The 25,866-nt window shown below is 42.8% G+C and overlaps 1 protein-coding gene across 1 annotated transcript in view; it reads left to right on the top strand.

Moving 5' to 3' along the window:
* CFAP54 (cilia and flagella associated protein 54) overlaps positions 1–25,866 on the top strand; it is a 390,102-nt gene that overhangs the window by 25,436 nt on the left and 338,800 nt on the right. The window contains exons 6-9 of the mRNA XM_030886291.2: positions 6,684–6,827; positions 12,349–12,459; positions 12,581–12,682; positions 20,094–20,292. Coding sequence (XP_030742151.1) covers positions 6,684–6,827; positions 12,349–12,459; positions 12,581–12,682; positions 20,094–20,292 — 556 coding nt within the window. The remainder of the gene's footprint in view (positions 1–6,683; positions 6,828–12,348; positions 12,460–12,580; positions 12,683–20,093; positions 20,293–25,866) is intronic.

The following is a 25,866-nucleotide window of genomic DNA, read 5'->3' as shown; positions in this document are numbered from 1 at the left end:
CCCCCCCCCATAGTGGCTGGTGGGTTTGAACTGCCAACCTCACAGCAGCCCAATGCTTCACCTAAGCTCAGTCATGACTTGAGTGCATGAGGCTTAAAACAAAACAAAACAAAAGATTCATCCTTACTGGTACCACTGCTCAGTTTCTGCCTGAGCAAGTTGTCGACACTTGTGACTGCCTGCCTGACACTATCGGCTGTTATTGGCTGCCCCTTTTCTTCAGGAGCGTATTTCTTCACTGTATTTATTGTCCCATCACTGGAATGTAGGCAGAGAAAGGTGAACATTCTCCTAGGGAATAAAAATCGCAACTTTAGTTTTTCTTTACTGCAGGTAGACTTTCCCCTGCACATCCGAACACCCTGGACTGCTCATTTTTGACCTCTGTTTTGTCTGAATATAGCCAATTATATGAAGTGTGACAGCGCTTCAAAATCAAGAAATAGAAGTAAAGCGATTCACAGGCTCCATGGATAGCAGCAAATGTATTTGCTTTCTGCTTTGTGTCTCAGTAGAAAAAAGCTCAATTATCCACAGCGCCTTGAACTAGCTTCCTGCCAACCTCTTAAGTAGAAATCGAAGGAGGGAGCGCCTGCCCTCCATGTATGATGTAAATGGGGCCTCCAGACGGTTCTAAGGATTCTGCATTCCGTTCCAGATGATTTCCTAAAAAGAATTGGTGTGCTCCCGTTGCATTTGCCGCAGCAACAAGTACGGCTGCGTGGGAACCATCGGCATTTCCTCTGCTGGGGCACTTGCCTGCCAGTGCTTAGAAGGAGTGAGCCTGTCTGTGCCAGCTTCTGCCCATCAATGTTTGTCCTTGCTGACGCCGGGAGAATTCTAATGCGTCAGTCGTCTTAAGAATACTGTCTTATTCATGTCCTAGATAGGACATCAGCCCCCACCCCACCCAAAATGATTTTAATTTCTCGGTGAAAAAAAAAAGGGGGTGGAGGAAGACATTGTTCTGGGTCCCGTCTTGTGGGGTAGGAGTGGGGGAGTGAGGGCATGTGAGAAGTTTGGGGTGGTGGGTGGTCCTGCCTTTGGCATTTGAAGACCGAGATGAACTTCTTTCAGCCTCTTCATGAGAAGAAGCCTCAGGGAAATGAATAATTTGCACCCGAATATTCGGAAATGCTCAGCTGGCATGTTGATTTCTCAGCTGAGGCTAGGGACCCAAAGGGACTGGATGGGTCCATTTAAGGGAGAGAAGCCCATGGAGATCCGGGCATATTTCGGGTCCTCTTGAATCTGTAGGCCCCTGATTCTGCAGCTGCTTGAGAGCTTGAGCCTGTTCTAGCACCAGCCAGGCCTAGGAGTAGACCTGCGATCCTCTGATTTCCTTGTGTCACGTGCGAGTCATTGGTCCTCCCACAGAGGAGCTGGGTGTGTTCTTCACCACTGCTGTTATGACTGGATCCCTTCGGTGTGCTAGGTGCTTGCTGGTGGTGCTAGGTGCCATCAAGTTGGTCCCAACCCATAGCTACTCTGTGCACAGAACAACTAAACACTGCCGGGTCCTGGGCCATCCTCACCACTGTGCCTGTGCCGGAGTCCATTTGTGGCAACCCGCCGTGATCCATCTTGCTTTTTCACTGCCTCTCTCTTTGACTAAACGTGATGTCTCTCCTGACAACATGTCCAAAGTCTGTAAGATGAAGTTTCATCAGCCTTGCCCCCAAGGAACACTTCTTCCAAGACAGATGTGTTTGTCCTTTTGGCAGTCTCCAGGACTTTCAATGTTCTCCAGCACCACAATTCAATCTTCTTCAATGAATCAGTTCTTGATTGATTCACAAATCCATTCTCCTTCCATCTTCCTTATTCAGTGCCCAACTGTTACATGCCTATGAGGCGTGCCAGAAGCCTTTGCATGCTAAAGGCTTTGCATATATTCTAATACCCTAGTACAACCACCACCAGCACCATCATCATGCATTAATATTTATTCAATGCCTCGCATCTATCAGATGTGCTTCTAAGCATTATCATTTAATCCGCATACTGCCACTTTCAGGAAAGTATTAGGTTATTGCCCCTATGTTACAGACGAGGAGGCTGCAGCTCAGAAGGGTTAGTCCGCTTAAGGTTGTACATCCAGTTGGATGTGCAGCTGAGGTCTGGGTTGACACCATATTGCACTGCTGATCAGAACCGTTCTGTTAACACAGGAAGCCTTGGTGCTGTGGGCCAAATATGGGACTGCTAAGTACAAGCTTGGACGTTCAACCCCACCAGCTGCTTTGAGGGAGAAAGCTGAAGCTCTCTGCTCCCATAACGATTCACAACCTTAGACCCTAAGGACCAGTCCTCATGTCCTATATAGAGTTGCCTTGAGTCAGAATCTACTTGACGCTTCTAGACTTGGTTTATTCACTAAGCTGAATCCTGTAGTGACCCAGCTCATTTTTGCTCATGTACGCAAAAGAGGAATGGGGGAAGGAATGATGTTAGTATTTGTTACATCGTACCCTGCCTTTCTGAAGAGCTCCCGACGAGTAAGACTGGACAGGGCTCTTCCTGGGTGGGAAACACTACAACTCTCAGGCAGGTAGGTCATCCGCCTATGCTGAGGGAAGGAGGTCAGAGCTTTGCTTTTGTCTAGGTTATAATCTGCTTTCTTCAGTGGCATAGGGGACTACAGTATAATACCCGTGTTGTTGTTAGGTGCCATGATTTGGTACTGACTCATAATGATGCGATGTATAATAGACTGAGACACTGCCTGGTCCTGCGCCATTTTCACAGCTATTACTGTATTCAAGCCCATTACTACTGTGTCAATCCATCTCCTGGAGAGACGTCTTCTTTTTGCCCCATGGAACCTCTACTTCACCAAGCATATAATATTTGTTGTTGTTGTTGTTAGGTGCTATCGAGTTGGTTCCAACTCATAGGGAATGTATGCACAGCAGAATAAAACACTGCCCAGTCCTACTTCATCCTCACGATGATTCTTAAGCCAATTATTGTGGCCACCATGTCAATCCAACTGGCCGAGGACCTTCCTCTCCAGGGACCGGTTTCTCCTGACAGCATGTCCAAAGTCTGTGAGACAAAGTCTCACCAGCCTCACCTCTAGGGAGCATTCTGGCTGCACTTCGTCCAGATGTGTTTATTCTTTTTGGCAGTCCACGGTATTTTCAATATTCTTTACTAATAGCACAGTTCAAATGCCTTGATTCTTCTTTGGCTTTCCTTATTCAGTGTCCAATTTTCACATGCATAGGAGGTAATTGAAGATCCCATGTCTTGGGTCAGGGACACCTTAGTCCTCAAAGCAACATTCTTGCCTTCCAACACTTGAAAGAGGTCTTGTGCAGCAGATTTACCCAGTGCAAGGTGTCTTTTGAGTTTTTTTATTTCGTGACTGCTGTTTCCATGAACATGTGGATTCAAGCAAGATGAAACCCTTGACAACTTTAATCTCATCTCCCTTTATCATGACGTTACCTATTGGCTGAATTATGAGGCTTTTGTTTTCTTTCCGGATTGAGTTGTAATCCATAGGGAAGGCTGTGACCTTTGCTCTTCATTAGCAAGTGCTTCAAGTCCTCCTCACTTTCAACACGTTGTGTCATCTGCATCTTGCAGGTCGTTAATAAGCCTTCCTCCAAGATGATGCCACATTCTTCTTCATATAAGCCAGGTTCTCTGGTTATTTGGTCAGCCTCCAGATTGAATAAGTATGGTGAAAAGATACAAACCTGATGCACACCTTTTCTGATTTCAAACCATGCAGTGTTCCCCTGTCTGATCACACAAATGCCTTTTAATTCCCGTCCAGGTTCTGCATGAGCACACTGAAGTGTTCTGGGATTCCCCTTCTCCTCAAGGCCATCTATCGCTTGTTGCGATTGCACAGTTCAATGCCTTGGTATGGTCAATGAAACATAACATCTTTCTGGTACTCCCTGTTTTGAGCCGAGATCCACCTGGTACCAGGAGTGATATCCTCTGTTCTCTGCCCTCTTCTGAATCTTGCCTGAATCTTTGGCAGCGACCTGCCAATGCACTGCTGCAACTGTTGTTGGATTGTCTCCAGCATTTGCATGTCAGTTTGTCGGACTGTGGTAACTTGTGTGTCGCTGTGATGCTGAAAGCTAGGTCACTGATGTTTCAAATGCCATCAGGGTCCCCCCAAAGGGAACATACTTCAGCAGAGCTTCCAGACCAAGAATAGACCACAAAGAAGGAATAGGCTGTCCACTTCATAGGAATTAGCCACTGAAAACTAATGGACATTGTCCATAGTAAACAGTAAGGAAGACAGAATCTGGGTCTTCTAAGAATCCATTCATTCCAGCTTCATTTTACGAGTGGAAATCGGCACTACATGGGACTTGCACACTTCTGGGAAGTTTATTCTACGTGCTACTACCAAAACCCACTGGAGTCAATTCCTCTTCACAGTGATCCTCTAGAGCAAGTAGAACTTCTCCAGAGAACTCCCCAGGCTAAACGTTTTTTTGTGAAAAGGGGGCTGCCTCGTCTTTCTCTGAAGGAGTAATTGGTGGGTTCAAACCACTGACCTTTTAGTTAACAGTCCAACTCTTAACTACTGTGCCACCAGAGATCACCCCTGCCACTACAGACACGTGAAATCCTTCCCAGTGGCGTTTTCCTCCATGATATGTTATGTGGCATCTAGTCTGTTCTAACCCGTAGGGATTCTGCAAAAGGGACGAAAAGCTGCCTGGTCCTGGGCCACCCTCCCATCAGAGTCAAGTTTGAGCCTGCTGTTTCAGCCCCCAGGTCAGTCCAGCCGGTGGAGGGCATTTTTCTTTTTCTCTGACTGCCTTCTCCTACTCTGCTGATACCTGGTCCCAAAGTACACCGGACAGTCTTGTTCTCCTCACTTCTAAGGAGCATTCTGGCTGTACTTCTTCCGAGATTGATTTGCTTGTTCTCCAGGCAGTCCACGGTACAGTCAATATTCTTCACAAATACCATAGTTGGAAAGCATCAGCTCTTTTGTCTTCCTTAGCCATTGTTCATCCTCTGCTGCTAATAAAAACGGATGAAGGTGATGCTATACTGCCATCTTGTGGCGAATTGGATCCTTTTTCTAATGGACACCCTAACCATGTTCTTGCAGGACCCACATATTGGATACGAATAAAACTTAGTTTTTCAAAGATATTTTTCTATGCAAATAAATTAAATCAGTGTATATGTTTTTAATTTCAAATTCTTTACCATCCCGGATTTTATGAATAAGGAGAAAGACAATATAAATTAATAGTTGATCTTTTGTAATGACCTTTCATCTTTAAACCTGAATGATAATTTTAAGCTGACCCGGTAGCATAATGGATAGCTAACTCTAAGGCCAGCATTCGAAACCATCAGCTTCTCTGTGTGAGAAACATGAAACTTTCCACTCCTCTGAAGACTCATAGTCTCAGAATCCACAGGGGGAGTTCTTGGCTCCAATCATATGTAAATAATATGTAACACACACACACACATATCAATGGATTTGTAGGGAAAAGTCACCTGCCGGGAGAGTACAAAACTCAAAACCAAATCCACTGCCTTTGAGTCCATTCTGACTTAGAGTGGCCTTCAAGGACACGGAGAACTGCCCCCGTGGGTATCTGAGACTGGAACTCTCCACTGGAGTAGAAAGACTGCCTTTCTCCCGCAGAGCAGTTAGGGGCTTCAAACTGCTCACCCTGCGGTCAGGGGCAGGATCAGGACAGCCCCAAAGGCTGTGTTAGCTATATTTCTATAGACAGACCAATAACAATGATGATAATTTTCCACCTTCTGTTTCCCATTTTACCGTATAAGTAAAATCATGGTAATACCACCATTGATGGCGTGATTGAGCCCTGGGGTGGTGGTGGGGTGGTTAAGACAGGCAGTTTGAACGCCTTGATCACAGGGTAGGAGCACGGTGTGGCAGGCAGCTTCCATCAAGTTTCACTGCCTTGGGGACCCCAGGAGGCAGGTCTCCTCTGACCTATAGTGCTGCTGTGAGTCAGAATCAACTCCATGGCAATGAGTGAGTTTAATTTATTTTTCATGGCATGCTTACAGTGTGCCAGACGGCATCCTAACATATCACGTGCTTTGTCCCTCTCTCCCTTCCAGCACTGCTGGGAGGTGATAAAACACCCATTTTACAGAGGAGGGTATTGAGGTCCAGAAAGGTGACAGTCACACAGCTACTAGGTGGGAAAACCGGGACTGAAGCCTAGGTCTGCTGGGTTCCTCCTTGAACTGTTTGCATTACTACCACAGGCCCTACGCTACAAGTCTGTCCTTCTCCCTGCTCTCCTATTCTGGTTTATCTTTCGTATAATACAAACACCAGCTCCCTCCCCTGCAAAATTATGATTGTATTAATTAGTGTTAGCTCCTAGGCTGCTGTTGACTCCAAATAAATATGAATAACAATGAGCTGAGTTCATAGAGTGGCTTTGGAGCCAAGAAGAAAAGCATTCTAAAAGGACCAATTTGGGATTTTGAGACCTCTCCATTAATAACTATTGCTTATTAAATGATTTATTATTTTCTTGATTGATTTTTATTCTCTTTAGATTATTTTCCCTTCTTTCAAGTAGCTAGCACTCTGTGCCCACAAGTGATGATGTGCTGATATTGAATAACACCAGGATAATCGTTACTGGTAGCTATACACAGAAATTAGTTCAACAGTGCCTTTTCCTCCCCAGGCCTTAGAATACCTGCTGTGGGCCAGTATCTGCATGGAGTCCTCCGTGCCCCTGCTGTCCGTCAGGTACCTGAGCTGGAGAGCCACGCTCTACACCGCCGTGTGCCACTGCTACTTTGACTGCCAGTACGGGATTTATGGGGAGGTATGTCACATGCTTGTTCCCAGGAGGCCACTCTTTTACAATACAACTGGGTGAGCACATTCTCCTTCCCATGCCGAAGGGTGGGGGCCCGGGGGGCAGGGAGCAAGGAATCCAAGACAGAAATTCAGGGCCTTATTTGAAGAGCGCATCCAGAATCGACATTCTCCTTTATTAACTGTCACCTTCTTTGAGCCTTTGCTTTTCTGAATGGGCTTTCTCCTATCTTTCCTTCCTCTTTCTTCTTGCATGCAAGCCCCTGTCTTCTCTGTTTTGTCTTCCATACCTTCTGGTGTGTGTGTGTGTGTGTGTTTCCCTCTGCTTCCAGTCACATTTAATATATTCCACTTCATGTTTTTCTTATTTTCTTGTATATCTTTTGGACTAGATACCGGAAATGCAGCTAATTAATTCCTGTTGGTCTACAGTGCCTCTCTATACATTTAAAAGAGTAGTCTCTCTGTAGAGATGCGGACTACGTATATTACTTAGTTAGTGGCTAGGGCCTTAGGTAGAATAAGGAAGAAACTAATTTGGGGCCAGGAGGAATCCTGGTGGTTCAGTGGATACAAGGCTCAGCTGCTCACCAAAAGGTAATGGTTCAAACCCACCAGCTATCTTGTAGAAGACAGAATTGGTTGCCTGTTTTCATCGAGATTTATAGACTTGGGAAACTTCAGGGCAGCCTTACTCTATCCTATAGGGTTGTTAAATGAGTTGGAATCCATTTGTAAACAATGCGTTTTATTTTGGGGTTCTGGACCAACACAGCCTTATACCAGAGACTCATGGTTGGTGGGTGGTGTGCAGGCTGGATGTCAGCTCTCATTCAGCCCCGTGTGGGGAAGAATACGACCTTCACAACTCTACAAACATCTGTTCCTTTCTGGTTTGGACATTTTATAGACCATCTGGCCTGTTAATGGTAACTTTACATATTATTTTCCCTGTTCAAAGTAATTATGAAAGTTTCGATGGTAGTGACCCATATCCAGTACCACCAACTGGATTTTAACATGTAGCTACTGGATAGGACAAAGCAGAACTGCCCTTTGGGGGTTCCTAGACTTTAAATCTTTACAGGAGCTCCATAGGCAGGGTAAACGCTTAATTGAGCCCTTCTGAGATATCTTTTCTAGTTCAAGATACGTTCTAGAGTCTTCTGCCTTTCTAAACACACAGACACGTTTACACACGTACGTATGCACACATTATTAATTTCAGTGCACTGTTGTTGCTAGGTGCTGACAGTTGGTTCCCATTCACAGTGACTGTTCAAATGACCCCGTGTAGAGAGTGAAACAAAGCCTGGCCTTGCACGATCCTCATAGTCATTGCCATATCTGAGCCCTGTGTTGTTGCTGCCACTGTATTTGTCCGTCTTATTCAAGGACTTTGCCTTTTCTCTGACCCTCTATTTCACCGAGCATGATGTCTGTCTGCAATGACTCCTCCTTCTTGATCACGTGTCTACAGTACACGGACGAGGGCTGGCCATCCCTGCTCCTACGGAGCACGCTGGTCGGACCTCTTCCGAGCCAGATTTGCTCTTTCTTCTGGCTGTCCATGATGCGTTCGCTGTTCTTCCCCAGCATCCTGCATCCATTCTTCTGCAGTCTTCCTTCCAGCGCTCACGTGCCTGTGAGGTGATTAGCACGATCCTGCCTTGCCTCAGGTGCATCTTAGTTCTTAAGGTGACTTCTTTGCTTTTTAATACTTTTAAAGGTCTTTTGCAGCCGATTGGCCCTAGGCAGCCTATCCTTTGATTTCTTGACTGCTGCTTCCATGGGCATTGATTGTGGATTCAAGTAAAATGAAATCCATGGCAACTTTAGTCTTTTATCTTGATATTATTTATCGGTCCAGTTGTGAGAGTTGTTTTTTTTTTAAATGAACTGTAATTGATATTGAAGACCCTAGTCTTTGATTTCATCTGGAAGATCTCCCAGTCTTCCTCACTATTTGGAAGCAAACTTGTCTTGTCTGCCTGTTAGAGGTTGTCAATGTCCTCCTCTGATCCTTGTTCCTTGTTCTTCTCCAGATAGTCTCGTTTCTCAGGTTATTTGCCCAGAGTGCAGATTGAATAAGTATGGTGCAAGGGTGCAACACCTTTCCTGATTTGAACACCGATTGAACAACTGCCTCATGGTTCATGCACGGATTTCTCATGAGCATAATGAAGTGTTCAGGAATTTCTGTTTTCTGAAACGTGATCCATAATTTGTTATGCTCCACCAGTCAAATGCTTTTTCACACGTAATAAAACACAGATAAACATACTTCTTGTGTTCTTGGCTTTCAGCCCAGATCCATGTGGCACCAACAATGATATCCCTTGTTCCACATCCTTTTTTGAATCTACCTTGAATTTTTGGCAGTTTCCTGGTGTTGTTGTGCTGCAACTATTTTCGAATGATTTTCAGCAACGTTTACTAATGTATGATGTTAATGCTGTTGTTTGATATTTTCCACATTCTGTGTCCCCTTTTTTTTGGAATGGTCACTAATATGGATCACTTCCAGTCCATTTGGTCTTCCCGTTTTCTAGGCATAGATGAGTAAGTGCTTCTAATATTGCATCCATAAGTTGAAATATCTCAATTGGTACTCTGTCTATTCTGGGAGGCTTATTTGCATTAATCCTTTAGCTTAGTGTGGACTTCTTCCTTCATTACTGTCAGCTCTTCTTCATATGCTGCCTCCTGAAACGGTTGAACCCTGACCACTTCTTTTTGGTACAGTGCCTGTGCATTCCTTCCATCTTCACTTGATGATCTTGCATCATTTAACATTTTGCCCACAGAGCCAAGCCGTCAATATTGCCACTTGAGGCTTGGGTCTTGCTTCTAATTCTAGGCTTTTTAACATTTCGTTATAATACTTTATTTTGCCTTCTTGAGTTACCCTTTGAAATCTTTTGTTCAACTTTTTGTTTCATTATTTATTCCATTTACTGTAGCCAGTGTCCACTCAAGAGAATGTTTTAGAGTCTCTTCTGACACCATGTTGTTGTTTTCTCTCTTTCTTATCTTTTTAACCACCTTTTGCTTTCTTCACATCTGATATTCTTGATGCCATCCCACAGCTGTCAGATCTTCTGTCATTAGCATTCGGTGCAGCAAACTTGGTCTTGAGATGATTTCTAAAGTCAGGTAGGATATGTGTCAGCTGATGCATCAGCTCTTGCAGTCTTGTTTTAATTGCCATCAGCTTCAACTGGAACTTGCATGTGAACCACTGGCTTGTCTGTTCAACAGTCGGTCCCAGGTCTGTTCTAACTGATGATCTTAAGCTTCTTCATTGTCTCTTTCCGTGTATGTGGTCACTTTATTCCTATATATTCCATCTGGTGAGGTTGGTAAAAATCTTCAATTGCTTCATCTTTGTCATTTTAATTGAATACATTTGAGTAATAGCCATATCAACTGGTCTTCCTTGTGGACATTATTCTCTCACTGGCAGTACTGTGTTTCAGGATAGATCTTGAAATGCTCTTTTTGATGATGCATGCAATGCTGGTCCCCATCAATTTAACACTTCCAACAGAGTAGACCCATAATTGTGAGATTCAAACTGGTCCCTACCAATCCATTTCAGCATACTAATGCCTAGGCTATTGATGTTCATGCACTCTAATTAATTTTTTAACAACTCCCATCTTTTAGATTCATACTTTGTACTTTCACATTCTGATTATTAATGGATGTTTGCAGTTGTTTTTCATTTTGACTTATGGAACACCAGCAAACGAAAGTTCTAAAAGCTTCCCTCCACCCACGTCACTAAAGCCCACTCTTCTTCGAGGAGGGGCTCTTTCCCCTTCATACATTGAGTGCCTTCCAACCTGCTGGCATCGTCTGACCCCATGTCAGGCAACGGTTCTCTGCTATTCAGAAGGCATTCACTGGCCGATGTTTTTAGAAGTAGATTGCCAAGTTCTTATTTCTGCTCTGTCTGGAAACTCCACAGAAGGCCGTCCACTGTATTTGAAATGCTGCTGACACAGCTTGCAGCATCTCAGCAACACACAAGCCACCAAGGCACAGCGAACTGACTGACAAGTGGTAGTTTAGTGTACTAGTGGTGGTATAGTTAGTTCTTTAGTTATTAAAATTATTAGATCATGGAATATTTGCATAAATTTGCCCTTATTGTTTGTGTTGAAATTGTCCTGATTGGAAAAATTAACTCTTCACAAATATTCATATTGTGGTATGGTAGATATATATCTATGAAGAATTACAAATCACAAATGAAAAATTCCTTATAATTGCTAAAATATATGGCATAAATTAAACTTTGCAATTGTATCTAGAGATTGATAGCATGCAATACTGCATCCATCCTTCTCTCCTCAGCTAGTTGTTCAATACCTCCTGTAGGCTCTGTATAAGAGCTAGAGTGGGGAGGCATTGGCTGGTACCTGGAAGGTCAGCAGTTCAAACAAAGCAGCCTTTTCATGAGAGAGATGCAGCAGTCTGCTCCTGTACAGCTTTTACAGCTACAAGAAACCCAGGGGGCAATTCTTTTCTCTACCATAGTGGTCATAGGTCCCTCTGAGCTGGAGTTAATTCCAAGACAATGGATTTAGTTTCATGGTTAGTGTTACACAAATGAACAGGCCTCTCAGGACCTTACAGGTTTGCAGGCAGTATAAGATATTAAATAGGCAATCTTAAGATAGTTTTTGATGGTAGGAAGGTTAGGATTTGAGATGACCACTGAGAGGGATAATGTGTGTGTGTGTGTGTAATGCCAGAGAAGTGAAGTGATTTTATATATATATATACAAATCATTATATATATACAAATCATTATATATATAAATCATTATATATATATATATAAATCATTTTATTGGGGTTTTGCACAGCTCTCATCACAATCCATCCATCCGTCCATCCATCTACTGCATAAAGAACATTTGTACATTTGTTGCCATCATCATCTTCAAAACATTTTCTTTCTACTTGAGCCCTTGGTGTCAGCTTCTCATCTTTTTCCCTCCCTCTCCCACTCTCCCTCCCTCATGAACTCTTGATAATTTATAAATTATTATTATTTTTTCATGTCTTACACTGACCAATATTTCCCTTCACCCACTTTTCTGTTATCTGTCCCCCTGGGAGGGGGTTATATGTAGATCATTGTGATCAGTTCCCCCTTTCTCCTTCCACCTTCCCCTTCCCCTCCTGGTATTGCTACTCTCATTATTGGTCCTAAAGGGGGATAATCTATATTAAGGTACTATGTAACCCAGAACTCAGATTTCCTTTTTACTATTTCTTAATTCATAAGGTTAGCATATCTGACAGCTTATTAACTTTTGATATACAGAATGCCGTTGTGCTCATACGAAATGACAGACTGAATAGTTACGGCATTACAAGGATGTGATATTAGCCTAGACTTTAATTTACCAATTAAATCAAATGTCTGGGTGAATAAGGCATACTGTCTTTATGTATTTTTAATCACTGCACTCTTACTTGTTATGAATTCCCTTTATTTTCATCTCATTTAGTCATTTGCTCGGCGTGCCTTAGCTAAAATTGATGAGTTAAGACAACTGGAATTGTGTTCCTTACAATCACAGGAGGAATTGAGAAGAAATTATAGAGAGGCCGCAATAAAGGTATAAAACTTTCATGATAAAAAAGAAATGTACACTCCTCTTCAGTTGATTAACTATTTAATGTTCGTTGATGGGAAGCACACGCCATTGTTTCTTCACATATCTCTTCTTTCCGAGGCAGATGTCAGTGATGATCTTCAAAAGAGGCGTGTTTGAATCCAGAAGAAAGAACAAAGCTTTCTTTAGACCCAAACAAAGATTAAACCTAAGGGAAGCACAAACTGTAAGTCCCCAACACATCATCTCTGCCTAAGGCTGTTTCTGCGTGTATCTGCCTTGTACCTTCACCATCTGTAAGATCACTTCACTAAATATTAAATCCAGACCCTGATTCTGGACCACTCGGACAATGCAAAGGAGAGTGGGTCCCCACCTTAGACCTGGTCTCATTTCATCCTTTGCTCAGATGACACCAGTTTAGTAAATTTAAAAGGACAGGGGCCCAAGCCGAGCAAGGGAAAGCGTAAAGGCACACACTCATGCAAATGAACGAGCCTCTGGGTGGTCCTGCACAGGCCCTGCTTTTGTGTGTGCTGCCCGTTACCTTCGTTACCTTCGAAGGCGTTGAGCTTGAAAAGAAGGCCAAGGCACCTTTTCTCCTCAGCGGCAGGTTTCACCTTTGGGAGTGCTCAGGATTGCGGTTAGACCTCGGCGGAGGAGCTCCCTTGCATCTTGGTGGCTTAAAGAAACCCTGGCTTCTCTCTGGGTTGCATGGCATTGCAGTCACCAGGGAGACTGTCATGACAGGGACTCAGGGTTGCTTGGGAAGCGACCCTCATTCAGGCAGTGGCTGGCTGCCCGAAGAGGAAAACAGCCCCCAAAACAGGCCTGGAAGGATCTCATGGGGACAGTGAACAAAGTCCCCTCACCTGTCTAAGCGGGTCTCCTGGCCCCTCCCAACCACATGGGGGCATCAATTTGGAGGCAGGCCTACTGGCTCTCAGGAGGGAGTGGGAAATGGTTCTACCTTCGGGGAGTCTCCCCCCTTCTTTCTCTCTGGGACCACTGTGTTCCCCTTTGCCATCCTGGGTCTCAGTGTCCCTTCAAGGCCGGTTCTGAGTCTCTTTGAAGCTTTCCCGGCTGCCTGGGTGGCCGTCTGTAAGTGCTCTTCTGCGAGCTTCCAGGTTGGGACTACAAATGAGGTGAGGAGGGAGGGAGAGGGGCAGCTTGTGTCAGAGGAGCTGGAGGATCTCTGCACCTGGATGGGTCCTGGGAATCATCAGTCCCTTCTATTGCACACGCAGGGTCACAAAGCCACCTGCTGCCAGGACTGGAACCAGAACCCAGATGCCAGACACGGAATTCAGTGCTTCCCCCGCTACACTCCTAGCTGCTGTTTGCTTCCACCTGTCTTCTGATACCATTTAGGAGCATTTTTTTCTTTTAAACAAATTGTAATTTAAACAAAAGTATTATTTGATCATAGTAGCTTTTTATTGCTACTCACTGTGATGATTGTATATGTGCTGCTGAGTGGCTGCGACCATGAGCAGAGACCTAACAACAATTATGGGACGATGCAGGACTGTGGGGTTTCGAGTCAGAACTGGCTTGATGGCCCCTAGGAGCAGCAGCAGCAGCAGCTGTTGAAATCATAGATGTAATTGGTGGGTGTGCTAACGTCCCATCTTACAGGCCATTCCTTCACTGAGCTGTCACCTTACTTATTGACCCAGCTAAGCTCCCCAGACCAGGTTGTTAGGGGGAAATGGAGGATGATCACCTTGGATCCCCAAATGAAGGATGCCTACATCATTTCCTAACTGCCAAGTTACAGCTACACAGCTGCCAAACGACACAGGAGGGTGAGTCAAAGGCTGTGCCCCTAGGATTCCAGCTGACACACACATGGGTTGATTCCAAATAAGACGTGCGTAAACATGTCTCTGTGATTAGTGGATGGCTTCATACATATTCCCCCAGCAATACACAAGTTTTAGTCTCACTGGGGTGCCTTACAAAAAAAGGCCAATCAACGCAGTGGCTTCTGAAGGGCTCTCCTGGCCCCGTTCAATTCAAGGCAGAGCCATGGACTCTTTTCTGAAATATCTAAGGCAATGGTTCTCAACCTGTGGGTCGCGACCTCTTTCAGGGGGGCTGTGGGTGTATCGAATGACCCTTTCACAGGGGTCGCCCAATTCATAACAGTAGCAAAATGACAGTTAGGAAGTAGTAATGAAAACAATTTTATGGTTTGGGGTCAGCACAACACGAGGAACTGTATTAAAGGGTCGTGGCATTAGGCAGGTTGAGAACCACTGACCTAAGGAGTCATCCCGATAGATTTTCTCAAGGGACACAGAACAGTCACGGGCTTTGGGAGGATATTCCAAGAACAATTAAAATGGTATTGGTGAGCAAAAGGCCAGGGAGTTATGCTGAGGAATTTTTTTCCCATCAGGACCCTGTATCAGCTCATTCTTCCAGTGGAGCAAGGCCTGGCCCATGAGAAAGATTTTTCCTGGGAAACGCCACCCCATCCACCCCACAGCCCTGGTCTCGCCCCTTCAGATGGCTCTTTGTTGCCAAATTCAAAGGACATGTGAAGGGAACATGAGTTGTGAGTCCCTCGCGGATGCCCCCACAGCTGCTTGGATGGGGAGTAAGTCAACGAAGACAGAGTCCTCTGAGGAGAGGCTAGAGAGACGACGGACATTCCTCCTCCAAAAGTGTATAATGGAGGTTAGGAGATTTTTGTTTAGTAAAGGTTTCTATGATTTTTGTAGCAATACTTTTGGACTTACCCTTGAAACTGGCGAATTGCACCATGACATACCTGCTGAAAGAAATCATTCTAGAACCACTGAGAATCATGGCCCAGCCAAATTGACACATCACCCCAGTCATCACAGTCATGATTCCTCTTGCCTCGAAACTCAGCATTCATTATTGCCAGATGGACATCCCTGGTGCTTGAAACAGCCAGATAGAATTTTCTTACTATTGTTGTAAATGCCAAATGTCAGATAATGAGTTGATGGATCACCGAGGAGTAGGCCTAATTCTGTAGTCTTTGTAAGAGAGAAAGGGGCTTTTTTCTTTTCACACTAGAATTTCTTTTCTCCTCTGATCAAATAACATTTAAGTATCCAAAGCTGTAAGACCGGATAGCTGCTGTCTTAAAAAAGAGTATCAACCTAGAACTTAATTCACAGAAGAAATCAAATGTCTAGGAGAATTACACATATCATCTTGATACATTTTATTAGGAGTTGACTTTCTCTATTAGGAGTCATATTATTAGGATGTGATTTATAGCCATCTTATTTTCAAACTTATTTTTCTAAGAGATGTTCAACATGCATTAAATCTACTTTATGAAATACTTTTTTAGTTTGTGAATCACTTTAAGGATTGAGGTGCACCCAACTCAAGCCATGGTACTTTCCCCCGTCTCCTGTGTACCCAAAGAATTTCTGCCATTGAAATGCGGCCTTGGTGAGGAATATTGAATATACCGCGGATGGTCAGAAGAATGAACAGATCTGTACTACAACCAGAATGCTCCTTAGTGATGAAAGATGGTGCGACTTTGTTTCATGTACTTGAGACAGGTTGTCAGGAGAGACCAGTCCCTGGAGAATGACGTCATACTTGGTAAAGTAGCGGGTCAGCGAAGAAGAGGAGCACCGTCAACTAGGTGGATTGACACAGTGGGTTCACATGCGCCGATGATTGTGAGGATTGTGCAGCACTGGGCAACCTGAAAGCGCTTATGTACAAAAATTCTCAATTTCTAGATCTTTTAAGCATGTCCCGTCAGTTTTATTCATCCACTGTGCTGTTAAATATCTTTTTTACTTTCTGGAATATTTTAAAAAATGGATCACACTCTTTATTCCATCTGGTGTTTGCTATTTCATTCTTCCAATTATTAGAAAGTTTACTCTGCTGTTTAAATGCACACACACACACACACACACATATAAACCCAAGGTAAACGCTGACACACACACACACACACACACACACACACACACACACACACACTTTGACCCGAGGTAAACGCCATGGAGATGGACCTATCTAACCTCCTCTAGCTTCCCTATTGTGACGAGGCAGGAGTGAAACAGGCTTCCACACTCCACCTTTCTTCACCTAATCTGACACCTACCATTCTTCTCACCCTACTCATTATGCCGGTTTGATCATTTGTTGCAATGGCTACATATAACTCACAGACAGTATGTGCAATTAGGGGGGTTTATGAGGGAAGTTAATCGGTTACCACTAGTCAAGATCAGCAAACAGTAAGGACACAGTCATTAGTCTCAGCCATTACCCTGGTATCTCACTGGTCCTCAGCTTCTCAGCCCATGGCTCCTTGGCCTTTTCCTCCGTGGACCAGGAAGCCAGCCCACCCCTCCCTGTGCCCCACAGCTCCTGAACATGCACTTCCATGGCCCTCTGGGTTTCTCTCCTCTACTGTGGTTTCAAAGATGGTTTACCTGTATAGCCGGAGGGTGGTAATGAAAACTGACCAATCCTTGCTCTTAGTATTACATGCATCCTGTTTGCATAGTCCCATCCAGTCATTTGGTGGGAGTTACAGAGACTTAGGTAGAAGAGCCATATTAAGAAAGTTTACTCTGTCGCATTCACATAGAGCAGCAGCTCTCAAGCTATGGGTCGCGACCCCTTTGGGGGTCGAACGACCCTTTCACAGGGGTCGCCTGATTCATAAAAGTGCAAAATGAGAGTTATGAAGTAGCAACAGAAATAATTTTATGGTTGGGGGGGTCACCACAACATGAGTAGCATTAGGAAGGTTGAGAACCACTGACATAGAGTTCAAATCTTGCCAAAAAAAACAAACCCATAAGGAAAGAGAAGGCATGGTGTGAAGTTCTAGTTTCATTGAAGTTTTTCACATTTCAGTGAACCTGTAGGGGAGCTCGTGTTTGGGGAAATTAGTTCAAGTCACTGTTAGTATCTCTGCTTTGCTTTTCTGATTTGACCAATTAAAAGGGAAAAGAAGCATGGAGATTATAGGACAATGGCGGGTAGTTTTTGGTGGGATGTGGATTCTAGCAAAGTAAATAGAGTTACCTGTCTAAGTTACTGGCACTCTAAATACAGAGAAGTCATTTGTGCCATAGAGAATTAGGAATGGAGGCCTGCCATCTACAAGAGGTGTAAAAATCTGGACTAGTCAAAAACAGGGATGGGAACGCATGCAGGGTTCTAACAGTCTAATCTCACAGAAGAGCATTAGTATGTGTGCAGCTGGCCAGCCCTTCTTCAGAAGTAACCACTGCAAGCCTCGCTAGACTATCGATTTTGATGACTTTATTCAAATTTATTTTTAAAATGAATATTTCTAGTGTTTCAAATTTGGGTTTGAGGACCCAAATTAGATTTGTCTTCATTATGTATTTGAAATGTCCTCCCCAGACCCACTGAATCACTGGGGTTTCGACACTGGCAGTTAAAGAAAGCCCCCTGAGGGATTTTCATGCAACCGAAGTCTCACGATCACGAAGGCTGTAATCAAAGGTACCACACGGCAGTGGAGACTGGTGTTGACCCACTGCAGCTGACTCCGAGTCCCCTTATGTAGGAGTCCTGAGACTGACCAGAGGAGACAGCCTCATCTCTTCTGCTTTGGGAGCTGCTGGTGGGTTTGAACCACTGAGCTCTTGTGGTTAGCAGCCCAACCCATGACCCACAGAGCCACCAACGTGCCTTACACTAAGACAGTAGCAACCACTTTGTTACCTTGCCCACAGAAACATATAAGAAATAGTAAAATCTTTAGTTGTAATGACAGCAAGATGTAGATTTTCTGTATTTTGAAAGTTATGGTTAATTAGGAGTTAATACATATAACATTCCATAGTTCAATCACATCAAGCAGAAAATTGGACATTCGCTATCACAGTTTCTAAACATTCTTTTTCTTCTTGGACTCCTTGACATTGTCTCCCTTTTAACCCCCTCCACTATAAGCCGCCCCCCCCCCCAAACCCCAACCCAAACAAAACCCTTATTCTACTTGCTTTCCCTATAGGTTCATCAATCTTGGGTTTCATATACCAAAACGCAGAAAGATATAAGTATACAATTTCAAGAGGGTGACACCCAGTGATATAACACCTCTGAGATAAACCCTAATATGAGCAAACAAAAATAAGACATGTTGAAAACCAGATCAGGTCCACTGTGTATCAGAGGGCAGGAGCGGGGGTCGGAATCAACTGGCAACGTTTTAACTGTTCGTCTTGTTTATCCCTTTGATCTTCTATACTCATGTCTCCGACGCACTCTGTTTAGTAACCACTTTCCTCCGATCCCTCAATTACGGATAGCAAGAGGTCACAGGAAGCTTATTTCCTATGCAGTTCCCATAAATGCTCCTTGGGCTTCTGTCATCCCTAGCCTTCTGCAAACAGGATTCTCACAATTTAGGCTCTGACGCTAATCTCTCCTTCGACTTTGGATGATATGATTTACAATCTTTTGGTGACTGATGTTGGGGTGCTTCTTCCAAGTGGACTTAGTGGACATCTCACTTAGAGGGCTGCTTATTTGGAGACAAGCCTTTAAGACCTCAGACAATATTTTATCTGACAGGTAGGCACCATCTAATTTCTTTGTCATATTTTGTATAGCACCTGTATCTTCTGTGTTCCTTTCCTGAGGGTGAGTATTGAGCAGAGCCAAGATCTAAGAACTAATTGTTCTTAAGTTGGAGCTAGGATTTAATGCGAGCCCAAACCCATTCCTGGATCTATGTATTTTTGTTTGTTTTGTTTATTATCTGCCTATGACTCCCTTTCAAATCCTCCGTGTTAATTTATGGTAGAGAGTCTTGTCAATCATCCCTTTGGGGCATAAAACAATCTTCTGTTAATATTGTCTTTGAGTAGCCCCTCGTACTACTTAAAAAAAATATATATATATATTTTGGCACTACTTTTTTAAAGCCCTGTTGAGAGAGGGATATTGGGCCATGCAGTCTAACTTCATATCACAGTACCTGAAGTATTTATTCACTTGTACAGAATCAGTATTTTCGTGGCTGGGCATAATTTACACAAACAATGGGGGTTAATTGTCAGGGACATTTACAATAATAATCACTGAGAATGTCTGTCACAGATTTTCCAGAAATATATCTTTAAAAAAATTTTTTTTATTGGGGGGGGGGCTCTAACAAATTCTGTGACAATCCATCATTCAATTGTATTAAGCACACTTGTCCATATGTTGCCACCAACATGTCCAAGCATACAGCATAAAGGGCATTGATGTAGCAAGACCATGTTTGCCCACTTACCAGCAGTTTAACAATTTGGCACAGCTGCCTACCGCCTCCTCAGACACCATGCATTTTCCGACTTAAGTCCTCAGGTTCCAAGGGTGTCTGAGGTAGCTAGGCTTCTGGGTGCATCCTGGGGACCCAGGCCAGGTGCATGGAATGCTGGGCTACTGCATGCTGCATCTTCAAGGCACACCGCATGCTCCCAAGGCTGCATCAGTGAGATCCAAAGACATACGTTTTAAAGGGAGTCTGGAGAGATGCTTCATAAAATGAAATGTAGAAAAAGAAGCAGGTCTTCTTCTCTCTGCTTTACAGTAAGAAGTATTGGAGCACTTAAAACATGGACTCCTTTTTCTTTTTTAAAATCTAGCTGCCATGGCCACGTACCGTCACCGAACGGCTGTTGGAAGACATGTTCGATAGCACCGCGTCCCGGTTTCTGGCCGTTTTGGAAGCTCTTTCTGATTCAAATAGGCGGATACTGCAAACGGGACCTATTGCTTCAGATGAAGTAGAGATTCGGGATGTTGTCTCAGAGCTGTTTATAGCAGGCAAAGAACTTTTAGTAGGTAAATAAAGTGTTAAGAAAATATTTTGTGGTAGAACATGCATAACAAAAATGATAGCATGGCCATTTACATGCAAGAAACTAATGTTCTGTTCAATTTATATTCATCTGGAATTGCTATCTGAATTATAACTCAGATAATTACTCAGTATATCTTTTAGGGATTTATGTATATAACATCTGTGAATAATGATTGTTCTATCTTTCTAATGCTTAGTCTTTTTGTTTCATTTTCCTTGTATTGATTGCCTTATTTCTCAACTTGTTTATCTTACCCCTAGTGGTATAGTAGGAGCCCTGGTGGCATAGTGGTGACACATTGGGCTGCTAACCTCAAGGTCAGCAGTTCTAAACCATCAGCTTCTCCATGGGACAAAGACTGGGCTTTATACTCCATAAAGAATTATGGTCTTATAATCCCACAGGGGCAATTCTACCCTGTCCTATAGGGTCACTATGAGTTGACATTGACTTGCTGGTAGTGAGTCGGGGTGGTGGTGTGGTTCCACACTGGGCTGGCAATCTGTGAGATTTGTAACCATCAGGTACACTCTGCAAGAGAGATGGGGCTATCTACTCTGTTACAGAGTTACCATCTCAGAACTCCCAGGGGCAGCCCTCCCCTGTCCTATGGGGCTGCTGTGAGTCAGTGTCTACTTGGTGGCAGTGGATTTGGTTTGCTTTTTGGAAGACCTCTGATACAATGAAAAATGGAAGTGGTAATAGCAGATATCCTTATCTCATTCAAGATGTCAAATGGGATGCTTCCAAATGTTCACCATTATCTTGGATATTTGATCAAAGATTTTTATACATACCCTTTCACAGATTAAGGAAATTTCCTTTTGTTCTTCGATCTCTGAATGTTTTATTTTTTGTATGTTTGCTTAAAATCCTAAATGGCTATTGAATTTTATTAAAAGTCTTTTCTGGATTTTATTGCGATTCATTGAGTTGATCTTCTATCTCTTCTCCTATTTTTGTTAATGTGTTGAATCACATTGACTGCTTATTTTAGGACTACTGCATTTGGAGGTGAGATTTATTCTCTTGAAATATTACTAGATTTTGATCGCTAATGTCTAATATGTTTGCATTTCTGCCCATGAGAGATTTCCCTCTCTTTTATCTACTTTAAAAATTAGTTTATTGGGGGCTCTTACAGCGCTTTAAAAATTATTGGGGGGGCCTTTACAGCTCTTATAATATTCCATACATCAATTGTATCAAGCCTATTTGTGCATATGTTGCCATCATCATTTCCAAAACATTTTCTGCTTGAACCCTTGGTATAAACTCCTCTTTTCCCCCCTCCCTCCCCTCTCCTCCTTCCCTGGTGTATCCTTGGACAATTATATATTGTTATTTTGTATCTTATACTGTCCATTATCTCCATTCACCTATATTTCTGTTATTCATCCCCTTCAGGGTGTGTATGTACTATATATCCAATCTTCTGATGCATTACCCCTTTCTCACCCTTCTTCCTCCCTCACCATCCCTCTACCCTCATGGTATCACTACTCCCTTTACTGTTCCTGAGGGTTTTATCTGTCCTGAATTCCATGTGTCCAGAGCTTTTATCTGTACAATCTGTTCTCCAGTCTAGCCAGATTTGTAAGTTAGAACTGGGTCATGGTAGTGGAGGGGAGGAAGTATGCAGGAACTACAGGAATGATGTGTGATTTGCTAGTGCTATACTGCACCTTGGTTGAATCATCCCTTCCTTATATTGCTTCGGTGGGGGGCTATCCAATTACCTACAGATAGGCTTTGGGTCCCACTCCAACTCCCCTCTTTTGCATCAATATAGTTGTTTGTTTTGGATCTTTTGATACCTGATGCCTGATCCCGTCAACACTTCAAGCACACACAGGCTGGTGTGCTTCTTCCATGTGGGCTTATTTGCTTCCCTGCTAGATGGCCATATGTTTGATTTCAAACCTTTAAGACCACAGGCACTATATCTTTTGATAGTCGGACACCATCCGCTCTCTTCATCACATTTGCTTATGCACCCATTTTGTCTTCAGCAATCATGTTGAGGAGGTGAGTATAAGAGAGTGCCAGGTTGTCAGAATAAAGTGTTCTTGTGTTAAGGGAGGCCTTGAGTAGAGGCCCAAAGTCCTTTTGCTATCTTAATACTTATATAAATGTATGTACATTGGCTTCTATCCCTTTCATTATAGATATATATAGTTACATATACACATGCCTATCACTATACCTCTATAAATAGCTTTTGCCTCCTATTTCTTTCCTCTACTTCTTATCACCTTCCTCCTGTCCCACTATCATGCTCACTTTCCATTCGGCTCTCAGTATTTCCTCTCAGACACATTGTCCTCTCAGGCATTATGTTCTTTACTGGTTTTGTTCTCAGTGCATGTAGGCCTCAAAAATGAGCTGAGAAGGTACACCTTTTCCCCCTTAATTTTTGAGAATTGGTGTCAGATTGGCGTTATTTGTTCCTGTTTGGTTGAATTTATTGTTAAAGTCATCTGGACCTGGAGTCTTGTTTATGGAAATGCTTTAAATGATGAATTTAATTTATTCCCTATATAAGACTGTTCAGAATTTTTTTTCATTCTTCTTGCTACCTGGTTTGTAGTCTTCTATCAGTTTTAGGAAGTTTATTCTTTCTTGAAAATTTTCTACTTTATCCAATATTTTCACACTTTCAGGAAATTTTTCGTAGCATGTTATTTTGATCTTTTTCATCTCTGTGTGGTCAATCGTGGTGTCCTTGTTTCTGTTCCTGACATTGACTAGCTTGTCTTCTCTCTCATTTCATCGGTTTTCCTGAGGACGACCACCTTCACTAATCTCTTCAAAGGAGCAATGTTTGCCTTTGTTCACCCTCTCTAGTGAATGTTCATTTTCTATGTTATTAATTTCTGTTCTCTACTATTTTCTCCTGCTTCCATGGAATTATTTTACTTATTTTAAAAGACTTTTCTATTTGAAGCTTAGTTAATTGATTTTCAGACTTTCTTTTTTTATTTAATATATGCAGATGATGATATTTCTCTCTCAGTTTGTACCCGAAGTTTTGACATGTCCTATCTTCATTATCATTAGGTCAAACTATTTTCTAATTTTCATTGTGATTCTTCTTTCAATATTTGAGTTATAGATGAGACCAGATGGGGATTTTCTAATTGTTATGGAATTTTAGCATGATTATATTGTGAGTAAAAAGCATGTTCTGTGTTATTTGAAACTTTTACATTTTGTTGAGATTTGCTTTAAGGCCCAGCTTGTGGCCAGTTTTGATAAATAATCTGTAGGTATTTGAAAAGGCTATGCATTGTTTTGTTGTTGGAACTTTGATTTATATAGGTTGATTATGTTAAGTTTGTAAATCATACAGTTAAGTCTTCTCAACTGCTACAGATCTTCTTGATTGCTTGTTCTGGAAATCACTGAGAGAGAAGTGCTATTTTCTACTGTTTCTGCTGTTGTAGAAAAGCTGGAGCACAGGATGTGGTGTGCGCTGCTTTAGCACAGACTGTGTACCTGTGTGGCTGTAAAAATGGGGCAATGCCTGGGCCGTCTGACCTCCTCTAACGCCATAAGAGAGGAGGAGAATCAAGACAAACAGCCTAAGGCAGATTCCTTTGAGGCAGATGTCAGGCATGCCCCCATCCTTCAACCCTTTTCTTTCTTTTTAAAAAAATACTTTTATTGGGGGCTCTTACATCTCTTATCACAATCCATGCATTCCTCCAGTGTGTCAAGCACATTTGCACATATGCTGTCATCATCATTTTCAAAGCATTCTCTTCCCACTTGAGCCCTTGATATCAGCTCCCCATTTCTTTCCCCTTCCACCCCACCCTCCCTCATGAACCCTTGATAAGTTATAGATTATTTTTTCCATATATTACATTGTTCTCCTTTGCCCCTTACCCACTTTTCCGTTATTCGTCCCCCTGGGACGGGGTTCTAGATCAATCCTTGTGATCGATTCCCCCTTTCTCCCCCGACCTTCCCCTAATCTTCTTGATATCTCTACTCTCCTTGTTGGCCCTGAAGGGTTTATCTATCCTGCATTCCCTGTGTTTCGGGCTCTTATCTCTAGTTCTTTGGTGCTTCCTTCACCCCACTATCATGACCTCAATTCTACTTTACAAATTGGATTAGACCAGAGCAAACTTTTTCTTAATCAATTCTGACACCAATTGTTCTTCCCATGGTGTTCTGTACTTTTCTGCTTGCTTAGATAATTTGTTGCAAAGGTTACACACAAATCACAGAACAATACAATTATAATACTTATTAGGGAAGTAATACGTTACAATTTAGGGTCAGGAATCACTCAGGATACAGCTCTTCCATCAGGACAGCTACTCAGCTGTGTGTCTTACAAATATGCACCTCTTCCAGTCATTTAGCCAAGTTGCTGTCTTTCAGATTTCCTCGCATAGATAAGTAAATGCTTCATCAGCTTGTTGAAACATTTTCATTGGTATTCCATCAATTCCTGGATTTGCTTTTGGCTGATGCTTTCAGTGTAGCTTTGACTTCTTCCATCAGCACCATTGGTTCTTGCTTATATACTACCTCCTGATGGTGGAATTGTCAACTACTTCTTTTTGGTACCGCCACTCTTGTGTGTTCTTTCCATGTTTTCTTGGTGCTTCCTGCATCATGCAATATCTTTTCCACAGCATCTTTCAAGATTGCAACTTAAGGCTCGAACATTTTCTTTAGTTCTTTCAGTTTAAGAAAATAGGCTGAAATGTTCTTTCTCTTTGGATTTCTAACTGTAGATCTCTGCACATTTCATATATTTGACTTGTGTTCTTTAGCCCTTTGAAATTTTCTATTCAGCTCTTTGACTTTATCATTTCTTCCATTTGCTTTAGTTACTCTATGATTAAGAGCAACTTTCAGAATTTCTTCTGACATTCACTTTGATATTTTCTTTGTTTCCTGTTTTTTTAGAAATCATTTTATTAGCTCTTACAGATATTATTACAATCCATAATTCAATTAGATCAAGCAAAAGTGTACAATTGCTCCAACCTTCGGTTTAGAAACATTTTCTTTCTTCTTGAACTCTTCGATATCAGCTCCCCTTTATCCTCTTCTTCCCCCACCCTACCCTCCAGCACCTGTATTATTATAATATACATTATTTTTCCCATATCTTATATCATCCAAATTATCTGTTCACGTACAATTCTGTTGTTTCCCTCATGTGGGGTTATACAGTCATCATTGCTATCTGTTCCCAGCCCCCCACCATGCCCATCCCCACCCTTCCCATACCCTCAGGGAATCATTACTACTGTTACTGTTTCTGAAGCTTGTCTGACCCACCCACATGGGGGCAATTCAGGAGGGAAGTACAACAGACTAGCAATGGGAGAAAAGCAAAGAAGTCCCTGAGGAATCCTGATTGTAGACTTCTGACTATGGGGGCTGTGCTTGGTACCTCATCTGAACTGGTTGGGGTTTATTTTATTCACAAGGGAGCCACACTGAAAATCTAAAGGTGTAGCAGGGTGGGGTGGGGTGGGGCACTAGATCACACCATTGATGACTGCAGGAAGAGCAATAGGGACTT

This window comes from Echinops telfairi, unplaced genomic scaffold (assembly GCF_000313985.2).
Source record: "Echinops telfairi isolate 266 unplaced genomic scaffold, ASM31398v2 ScPeMD7_2;HRSCAF=8, whole genome shotgun sequence".
NCBI lineage: Eukaryota > Metazoa > Chordata > Mammalia > Afrosoricida > Tenrecidae > Echinops > Echinops telfairi.
Note: the sequence above shows the minus strand (reverse complement) of the source record. Positions and strands in the feature narration are given on the sequence as shown.